Source organism: Lepus europaeus, chromosome 18 (assembly GCF_033115175.1).
Source record: "Lepus europaeus isolate LE1 chromosome 18, mLepTim1.pri, whole genome shotgun sequence".
NCBI classification, from domain to species: Eukaryota; Metazoa; Chordata; class Mammalia; order Lagomorpha; family Leporidae; genus Lepus; species Lepus europaeus.
The window spans coordinates 43,621,661-43,632,012 of NC_084844.1; the positions used below are offsets into that span (position 1 = coordinate 43,621,661).

The 10,352-nt window shown below is 58.1% G+C and overlaps 1 protein-coding gene across 1 annotated transcript; it reads right to left on the minus strand.

Moving 5' to 3' along the window:
- Window positions 1-4,659: 4,659 nt before the first annotated feature.
- UNC119 (unc-119 lipid binding chaperone) lies at window positions 4,660-9,919 on the minus strand. Its single transcript, XM_062174989.1, has 5 exons — window positions 9,655-9,919; window positions 6,317-6,430; window positions 5,759-5,861; window positions 5,491-5,663; window positions 4,660-5,238 (listed from the first exon to the last, which is right to left on the minus strand). The coding sequence occupies exons 1-5, from the start codon at window positions 9,872-9,874 to the stop codon at window positions 5,126-5,128; spliced, it is 723 nt and encodes a 240-aa protein (XP_062030973.1). The 5' UTR covers window positions 9,875-9,919; the 3' UTR covers window positions 4,660-5,125.
- Window positions 9,920-10,352: the final 433 nt, after the last annotated feature.

Genomic DNA, 10,352 nt, shown 5'->3' on the forward strand with positions numbered 1-10,352 from the left:
AACTTTACTGGAGCCCCTATGCTGGCCCTGGACACTGGGAGCTCAGACAAGCCTACCTGGGAACCTCCAGGCGATCAGCAGAGGACACTTGCTCCAGGGAGCCCACAGGCTGTCTCGTGGGCCCACTCGGCACCCCTGTGAGAGCTGAACCCCAGCGCAAGGAAGATGGGTGGCAAACAGATGGGACTTTGGATCTAGTTTGTTTGTTGATGACCCACTGGCTCTCAGACTTAAAATGTAGCATCTACACCACCTGACACCAGTCTCCGCTCCTGTTCCAATGCTGCCCTCTGCTGGCCTCCTAGATGTTTCACCACGCCACAGAGCAAGCAACAGCTTGTCCTGTCTCCACAGAAGGATCTGCAAGCTCCCTATTTGGAGAAATGAATTGTCATGCTCAGGGATTCTAAACGTGGGGGTAAAACTGGTTCAACTTCACAGACTCATGGGGCCGACATCATGGCGCAGCGGGTTAAGCCACCACCTGAGAGGCCAGCATCCCATAAGGGTGCTGATTGAGTCCCAGCTGTTCCACTTCTGATCCAGCTCCATGCTAACACACCTGGGAAAGTCCTTGGATGGCCCAAGGATCTCACTTGGGAGACCTGGATGGAGTTCAGGATCCTGGCTTCAACCAGCTCCAGCTGTTGCAGCCTTTTGGGGAGCGAACTAACAGGTGGAAGGTTCTCTCTCTCTCTCTCTCTCTGTGTGTGTGTGTGTGTGTGTAACTCTGCTTTTCAAACAAATACATCTTAGGGGAAAAAATCATGGTTCAAGAACTTGGATAGAAATAGTGATACCTCCATTTTCACTGACCTCTTGTTGGCACTCCTGTGATCATGGAAATCAGCGACACAACAGTCTCAGCAGTCCCTGTGACTTGTCATGAGAAGTAGAGATTTTCACACCGTAGGCATTGCAGAGCACGCACACACACACACACACGCCTACACAGTCATTAGTACAAAAAATACGTAGGAATGCATGTGCAGGTATTCAGCTTGGCAGTTGCTAGCCACATCCCACATTGGAGTAGCTGGAGTTCCTGGATCCAGGTTCCTTCTATGGCAGACCCTGGAAGGCAGTGGCGATGGCTCAAGTACCTGGGCCCCCATCACTCATGAAGGACACCTGGGTTGAGCTCTAGGCTCCTGGTTTCAACCCCAGCTGTTGCGGGTATTTGAGGAGAGAACCAGTGATGAGAGTTCTCTCTCTGAAATAAATTGTAACAAGTATATAGGGTGACAATGTATTTTATGCTCTTAAAAAGCATTTATTATCCACAGGTTTTAGCAGATTGACAACAAAAGGGTCAGTGGTACATAAAAAAGAAAGCACCCTTGCTTTAGTTATCAGAGGTAGGGAAATGGTGGGTGACGCCTAGGAGAGGGGCCAGGCAAGGGTAGGGAGGAGGCTGTGGGGGCTCAGGACAGCTGCTTTTACCAACTGGAAGGGAAGCACCTCAAAATTATAACACCTGGGCTGGGAGTCATGAGACAGCAGGTTAAGCCTACCACCTGCGACACTGGGACCCCATATCAGAGCACTGGCTGCTCTCCCTCCCATCCAGTCTGGGAAAGCAGCAGGTGATAGCCCAAGTGCTAGGCCCCTGCCACCCACATGGGAAACCAGGATGGAGTCCCTGGTTCTTGGCTTTGGCCTGGCCCAGCCCCAGCTGTTGCAACCATCTGGGGAGTGAACCAGCAGACGGAAGGGCTCTCCCCTCCCTTTCTCTGTCATTGCCTTTCAAATAAGTAAATACTTTTTGTTTTTTAAGTGCTAACACCTGTTTTGGCGGTTCCAATGTGCACCCTGCAGGCAGCCCCGGAGGGCATGGGCTGTCAGCTTCCTTGTGGTATTTGGGTTTTCCTGTGTGCACCAGGATCCTCATGAGCCTCTAAGAAGTCAGAGTGAAAACAGCTGGTGGAGCCACGGCCTGAGGTGTCAGTTCGGGTCCCAGCTGCTCTACTTCCAAACCAGCTCTCTGCTGTGTCTTAGGAGGGCAGTGCAGGATGGCCTGGGTCCTTGGGTTCCTGCTCCCATGTGGAGGACACAGAAGAAGTTCCTGGCTCCTGGCTCTGGATTGGCGCACCTCCAGCTGTTGCAGCTATCTGGGGAGTGAACTGGCAGATGGGGGACCTTTCTCACGCGTGTGCACTCTCTGTAACTCTGCCTTTCAAATAAATAAATAAATCTTTAAAAAAAAAAAGAAAGAAAGAAAGAAAGAAGAACAACTGACCCACTTAAGGGGAACCTGAGTTACAGCTCCAGCAAGGACAACAGCTCGCCAGCATCAGAGCCAGGACTTGCCCCACCTCCATCGATCTTTCTCCTCCAGTACTGCCCAGGGAGCCTGCCGGGAACCCAGTGCAGCAAGCGGCACCCTGAGCAGCGAGCGAGACCCGTGCCTGAGGCGTGCAGACCAGTGTAGACCCTCAGCCCGGTCCGGCGGGGCAGCTCAGCAAGGTGGGGGAGGGTCTTCTTCCTCACTAGAGCACCCCTGCAGTCGCAACCCGTGAACCACAGCAGCCACCACGAAAGCGCGGCTGCAGCCTCATCTGTGGGCTAACACCCCCTGCCCCCCACACACGTTCTTACGGCAACTGACCATTTCTGGCCCCCTGCTTCTTGGTGAAATTCTTCCTTCCTGTAGCTTCTCACACAGCCTCCTCCAAGGCAGGCTTCTGCGCCCCTGTCACCGTCATTGGCTCCTCTCCTGCTCTGTTCTCTCATCCAGAACCCTCATTGGGGGGGGGGGGCTCTTTGCAGGGCTTAGGGGAGTCCTAGAAACTGCAGGCCACTTGGCATTCCTGGCCCCTGCTCTCTGAAGGCCTGAGGTGCCAGTTGAAGACCCCATCATCTCAGCCACCGCCTCCAGCAGTCTCCTTCCCCTCTGGGTCTCAGGGACCAAGCTTCTTGTCTTCTGGTCATTTCCTCCAGGACACCTCTGCCACACCACAGCAGGTCCCACCCTGAGCTCCTCAGCTCCCGCCTGAATTCCCGAGCCCAGCATCTGCACCTCAAGCATCCTGAATCCCAGGCATTAAGCCCCACTCTTTCCTTCTGCAACCCCACAGGCAATCAGCCACCACTCCCGGGGTTTCACCGAAGATCTCAACTAGTGGGTGGGTGCTGTGGCACAGTGGGTTAAGCCTCTGTATGCGACGCCCGCATCCCGCATCAGAGAGCCTAGAATCAAGTCCCAGCTCAGCTTCCAATCCAGCTTCCTGCTGATGCACACGCTGGGAGGCCGTAAATGACAGCTCAAGTACTTGGGTCCCTTCTGCCCAAGGGGGAGACCCCGAGTGAGTGCCAGGCTCCTGGTTTTGGCCTGGTCCAGCCCTGGCTGTTGTGGGCCTTTGGGGAGTGAACCAGAGGATGGAAGATCTCTGTCCATTTCAAATATATAAAGACCCGACTAGATAATTAAGAACAACAACAAAAATCTCAACTTCCCCTGTTTCAGAATTGGGATGCTGACCCAATTCAAATTCCCTTCAATGCTCACCCAAATCCTGCAAGCACCGCCCCCACCACACACATACACACACACACACACACTGCCCTGTCTCTAGCGTAGTAGCGCGTGGGGCCAGGCTGCCTGGATTCAAACTCTGCCCCTGCTGTTTAGCAACACCGGCTGGCCAAGTTAACCTCTCTGGGCCGACCTTTCCTTTCTCAGAAATGACCTAGGCACATGTAAAGCTCCCGGCTGGATCTACATTCCCAGCTCTTAGCTATTTCAGTCAGTCTCAATGTTTCCAGCAGCCAGAGACCATCTGACCAAGTTGTTCCTACCTAATCCTCCTGGGGCTTCCCCACCTGGCTCAGAGGCTCCACCCATCTGTCACACTCACTCCTGCTGAAACACACCTGACAAATCTTGCCTCCAAGCCTCAGTGTGCAAATGCTGTCTCCCTGCCTCTTCCTGTCCTGGCCTTACGAGCGCCTTCTCCCACAATGCCCAGGCCAGCTTGTTCCAGGGACAGGCTTTTTGCCCTGTGTCCCACTCATTTTAGAACCCAGGTCAGTAGAGATCCCGGCCCCCAGCGAGAGCTCCCCAGAACCAGCTGAACTCCAGCCCTTCTGAGGTCCCCAGAGGGCATGCGGCACCAGGGGCCTCCAAAGGGGGCCTGAACCCCGAAGTGAGCTCTCTGCTTACCTCATGGCCCTCTCCTCTGGCTTTGGGACAGGAGAGGCAGAAAGCAGTGCTAGGGGCAGGGCTGGCCAGGCTAGGGAGCTCCCCAACGCAGTGGAGGGCAGAGATGGCAGCAGGCCCAGCCAAGCCCTGTAGCCTTCCCCAATGAAGACTCACGGAGGTCGGGGGGCGAGGCGGAGGCAGGGCGTCTCCCCACACCTTCTCTCCCATGCTGCAGCTGGGGGCCTTTGCTCTCCACTCAGCTGCCAGGACTGGCTGGCTCCAGGCCAGTGCTTCCCCTCCCGCAGCCAGTCTCCACCATCACAGGAGAAACCCTTGGTGGCTCCACCAGACTTAAAACGTTGATTCTAGATGGATTCTGGATGCTAAGGGTGGTGTGAGGGCGAAGAGGCTCAGAGGGCACGAGGATTGGGGTCACAGGGCACTAGGAGGTGGGAGATTTTCACTACTTTGGGACAGCACTGCTTGCCCCCACCCCCCACGCAGATGGCCCAAACCAGGGAACAGAAAAGGAGAAAGTTTATTGAAAACTATGTACAGTTGGTCCAGCTCCTACCATAGGCTGCAATGGGGGCCAGTCTTCCCTACGCCTGAGGCAGTGTCTCAGCCGCCAATGGGGCCAGACCCCACTGTGGATCTGTATCTGTGAACTTTCCACTCTAAATGGCCTGATGGTGGTGGGCAGGCAATAAGGAATGGATCCTGCCCTGACCTAGTCACAGCCTGGGGAGGGAAACCTACCCTGAAACTGCCTGGAAGTCCTGGCTGCTCCTCTCCCAAGAGGCCTTCCTGCCACCCCACCCCACACGCTTGAGGGGCGTGGCCGGCGGACAGCAGGTACCCTTCCTCCCGACTCGGACTCCACAGCCCGGGATCCGCGAACACTCCCCAGGCAGAACACCTGGGGTAGGGAGGCGAGGGTTGGGGAGGTCCCAGCTCAGGGTCCAGAGGCTGCTGCGGTTGGGGTCAGGGGTTCCCGCTGTAGGAATAGTCTGCTTTGTTGTGCATCACCAGCCGGTCATCCACGAAGTAGAAGCTGTCAGACTGTGTTTCGTATGGGTGACGGATCATCTCGCTGACTGCAAGAGAGGCCCAGCCAGGCAAGGGCAAGGGTCAGCAGCTGGAGCAGGGCCCCTGCAGGTGCTTTAGGGCTGCAGGATAGGGGCAGCTGAACGACCTGAGTTCCCAGCCACTTTGCCTATTTCCCTACAGGTGACTTGGGGGTGGGGCTGGAGAGGAGGGAGGGAGGGGTCAGACCCACCAGTACCCCTTGCACCCCAGCCTGGTCTCTGTTCGCACCGCCCCCCCCCCCACACTCCCTGCCCACGCACTCAGCTCCTCAGAGAGTGGGGGGAAGTCGTAGATGTGTTCGCAGGTGTTCTTGCTGCTGGGGATGCAGAAGCCGAAGTGGAAATCAAAGCTTTTGAGCAGCTGGTTCCGGAAGTAGTGCCTCTCGATCATGCGGAAGTTGTTGACGGGCTTCTCTCCCACCGTGAACTCCACCCTGAAGCGGGAGGAGGGGCAGGACCCAGTGTGGCCGGCCACACTCCCTCCCACCCTTCCCCTCACCCCCTGCTGCACCCCAGCCCAGCAACTCACGTGGCTCCCACCTGCCTCAGGCGGAGAAAGGCAGGGGTGAACTGGTAGCGGACAAAGCGCCCAGCATTGGGGTCCAGATCCCGCCGGTTGATGGGCAACCGCTCTGCAAGGTACCCCAGCTGGGGCTCAGTGGGCGTCAGGCTGCGGCCCTTGCCCACCCAAGGTTCCTCCCCATGGTTCCATTGGTCTGAATTTTTGACAACTCCCCAGAAGATTCTGGTACATGTGGAGGGTTAGAACCATTGGTCAAATGATGATACCACTCGTGGGTTCTAGGTCAGATTTCAATTGAGTTTCTGTGGACTGCAGGGTGCAGCCGCCCGCAGTTCCCAGGAAGGCCTGCAGAGGGCAGGCTGGCAGGGATTGAAGGGGAAAGACGTCCAAGTCCAGAAACGTATGGCAAGGAAAACAGGCCTGGCTACCTGCAAATCCCGGACCATCCTGGCATCCGAGCCTCAACTCTACTCCGACTCCTTTGTAGCCCAAGAAGTCCCTGGGCAGAGCTCTCTGCAGTGCCTGCCCGCCTCCCTGTGTTAACAGCCCATCCGGCCGGCTCACCTGAGGCTGGAGGTTTCTTGATTTCAAAGAGGACGGTGCCTGAGTCCATGTCCCGAATCTTGAACCGGACGAAGTCGATCTTGTAGATATTCTCCTCGGGGGAGCACAGGTAGTCTAGGGGAGACAGGCAGCTGAGCAACCAAGGGGCCCCCAAAGCCCTGCTGCCAGTTTGTGGGCACCTAGATTAGCTACCCCTTTCTCCTGGAAGAGACAGAACTCTGCCTCGGAGACCTAAGTGGGAAGAAGGGCCCCATCCTACTGGCCTCAGTGGATCAGGGACAGTCAGGGCCCCTCCCCTACTCTCCCCTCCACCCTGGAGTTGAGGGCCCAGATCCCAGCCTTGGCTCTGCCAGGCTGGCTGGGTGCCTTTGTGCCAAATGGGCCCAGTCCAGTGGGAGCCCCTGGTCCAAGAGGGAAGACACAGCCCTGCCTTCGGGAACTCCACTCTAAAGGGGGTGACACAGCCCTGTCCATGGCCACCTCTGGCACCACATCCAGATGTGTCAGGCAAGGCTGGTCGTGAGGGGACTTTCACTGACATGGGGGGTGCCAGGGCAGGTACAAAACCCTTTCTCTGTTCTTCCTCTCTCCCAGCCCCCTTCTCTCCCGATAAGCAGCTTATCCAAGCCCAGCTCCCTTAAGCAGCTTAGCCAAAGCTCTGCTGACTCAAGCCCAGAGCCTAGGATACTGGGGGAAAGGGAGCCAACTTTGCTCCCATCCCCTGTTGCTCTCTAAACGGGAGGAAGTCTTAGCAAACAGAGGGAAGACCCTGAGAGGTCACCCATCCACCCATCTGAGCCCCTTGCCACAGGGAAAGCACCCCCAGACCCCACAGAGGACAGGAGAGTCTAGGCCAGGAAGAGGGTGTGGGTGAGGTCAAGGGGAACCAGGAACAGAGACAGGCCTTGCTTGAGGAAGCTCAGGAACATACAGGGCCTGATCTAACCCTCACTGCTCTTGCTGACCAACTGCAGGTGCTCAGGGGGCGATGAACAGGAAGGAGCAGAGCGGTACAGAGGGGCTCCCGTGCTGCCATCCTGTACAGCATCACACCCTCCCCTGGTGGCCCCAAGAGGCCCGCAAACCACCCTCCAGGCCCCTGGGTCACCTCCTATTCCTCTAGGGCAGGAAGAGGAAGGGAACATAGTCATTCTCTCTTCCCCAGGTCTGCCTCTTCTCCTTGCCTGCGGTAACCCCCTCCAGGAAGCCCCCTGGCAGTCATCTGGGACCTTGGGGCCCAGCACAGCCCATGGTGGGGAAAGGAGGGGGAATGGAAGTGGGTAACTCTTACGTTATGCTGATTTTCATAGAAAGTAAGCACTAGTCCCAAGGTATACAAGGGTACTTCAAAAGGTCATGGGAAAATGGAATCAAATGTTTATTTGGGTGCACTGGAAGTTTGACATCCATGCACAGCTACTCCATAATACTTATTTCCATGAAGTCCGTGGGGAGCCCTCATGGAAAGACGGTGCAGGACATAGGGGAGGGAGGTGGCAGAGTTGGGAGCGGGATCCTGGGAGCCAATTCCCAGCTCCCCAGGAAGCCCTCTCTTCCCTCATCTTCCACCTCTCCAGGCCTCTCCACTTGCTCGAGAGCAACTTCTGGCAGCCTGGTCCCAGTCTCTTCTACTGCAGACTCAACCTGCCAACCCCTCTGTTCCAGAGGAGGCATGGAACAGGGGCTACTCCCTCCCTCTGCCAGGGGAGGATGCAGCCCGGGGCCCAGGGTCACGGTGGCCTAGGGCTCAGAACACAACTGTTCCCTTCCCCTTAGCCACAAATAGCTTCCTAAGCTGGATTCAGGGCCTGGTAATCCCGGAACAGCAAACCTCAGACCTGCATGATTAGGGTCAGAAGAGACCATCCCAGGGCTGCCAGGGTGGAGAGACCGGCACGTAGCTCCTGATCAGCACAGGGAGGGCTCCAGTGAACACCTGCCCGCTGCACAGCCCACGGATGCCCCATCTCTCAGGGCTGTGACATTTCCTCCAAATTAGGAGACACATGGGAGTACCTGTGCTGGAAGCCTCCTATGGTTACAAAACAAACCCCAGAAGTTGCCCAGGCCTCAGGTCAGCCTGACCTCTGATTTTCTATAAGGGAGTCTGCCCCAGAGCTAAGCTGGAACCTGGATGCTATTGCTGCAAACCGCAGCCCAATCATCGCCAGCATCAGCCTGCTCCGGCCCTCTCCCACCTTCAATACCCACTGGAACAAGAGAGCTGCACGCGCTGGGGGCCCAGCCAAGAATGCCCACTGCTTAGCTCAAAGAGGGAGCGGGGTCCCCAGGGAGCCAGAGGCAGGCTCAGGCCTGCCACCAGGGTCCCTCCACAGCCCTGCGGCTCCTGCAGCTCAGGGCTCACGTCCACTCCGGCGCCTGCCTCCCCCCCCCCCCCCCCCCACAGAGGCCCCAGAGCTGCTCACAAAGAGGGCCAGGCCAGGCTGCTGCTGAACGATCCCATGTGGAGGGCCATCGTCTCTGCAAGGCTAAGCCGTGGTCTCCGCCAGGAGTCGTCCTGGCCCTTGTCCTCTGCCTAGAGTGGCCCTCTCCCCTGTCCTGCATGCCCAGGTGTCTGCCTCCCAGAAGCCAGGGGCAGCCCTGAGGGGCCCTCAACACATGGATAAAGGAACCCTATTTGTAGTGCAAGCACAGCTCAGATTCAGACGGCTCTTTATTTTCAGAGCAACCTGATGAAGTCAGTGTCAGTATCCCCACTTTACAGATGAAGAAACATGCTCAGGGAAGTGCAGCTACTTGTCCAAGGTCACCCAGTCAATTACACTCAGAAACTCTTACCCACGGTGGAAGGGATCAGAGGGTCCCGGGGAGAGGACAGGCTTGGGGGAATTAACCCGCTCCCATGACAGGGCCCACAGCCAGCGCACTGACGCTTCCTGCTCGCTTCCCTCCTGGGGATGAAGATGGGATGGGGGCACTAAAGCTCAGGGAGACCCGAGGGTCTTGCCTCCCCCTGGTCCCCAGCATGGGCGGACACTCTGCACGTGACCCCCCTCATTGGTACGGACGGGCCTCCCAGCCCCAAGACTCCCTGTTGCAGATGCTGCCCCACCTCCACCGAAAAAAGCGACAGACGCTCAAAGGGGAAGAAATGGGTTAGAAATAAACCTCCAGAGAGATCAAGGGAAGGGGGAACCCAGAGATCTCAGGCTTGCAGGCAGAAGGGAGAGGAGTAGAGTAGGGGACACAGGCGAGGGGCCTGGTGGGGGAGGGGAGGCGAGAAAGGGGGCGGGGGCCGGGGCTCCGCGCGCCTTGCGGGCCCCCTCCCGCTCGCTCTCCCTCCCGCCCGCGGGCGGCGCTCCCTCGCCGGCGCTCACCGCCCGTGATCCGCTGCAGCCCCAGCACGTCCTCCGGCCCGATGGGCTGCTTCCTCTGCAGCGGCCCCGGCCTGGGCCCCGGGCCTGCCTCTGGCTCCGACTCGGACCCGGATTCGGATTCAGCCCGCGGATCCAGCGTGGGCTCCAGGCTCCGGCCCGAGGCCCCCGGAGCGGGCTCCGCCCCCGTCCCGGCCCCGCCGCCGCCCTTCTTCACCTTCATGGCCTCGCGGGGCCGCAGCTCGCCTGCTGCCGCCGCCGCCGCTGCCTGCGCTGGCTGGAGCCAGGGGAAGGGGGAGCGTCCGCAGCCCCACCCCCGGCCGGGGCCCCAGGTACCGCCCCGCCCCCAGGGCGGGCCCAGTGGGGCCACGCCCACCAGGGCTGGCCGACCTAGGGTGGGCGGGGGCTGCCCTGGATTTCGTTCATTTTTGAGTACTTTTTCAGAAGTATTGGAGGTCCTAAGTACTCTTAGCTGCTGTGTCCCAGTCTTTCTGCCCTTCTGGCGAGTTCCAGCCCCAGGGCCTTCGCCTGGGATCCTTTTCCACTGCTGGTCTCATCCCAGCCTTCTGGTGTCACTCTGCTCAAATGCCATCGCCTCTAAGGCCTCCCTCCCCCAGTCACTATCTGCTCAGTCTGGTGTTTTTTCTTTCTAATGCACTAGGAAATTATTTTTAGGTGTTCAGACTCTTGCCCCTAACAGG

Coding starts and splice junctions, on each gene's coding strand:
- UNC119 (XM_062174989.1), bottom strand. CDS start 9,874: ATGAAGGTGAAGAAGGGCGGCGGCGGGGCCGGGACGGGGGCGGAGCCC. Junction 5,862..6,316: donor CAAGAAACCTCCAGCCTCAG/GTGAGCCGGCCG, acceptor GGTACCTTGCAG/AGCGGTTGCCCATCAACCGG. Junction 5,239..5,490: donor CCCACTCTCTGAGGAGCTGA/GTGCGTGGGCAG, acceptor CCTCTCTTGCAG/TCAGCGAGATGATCCGTCAC.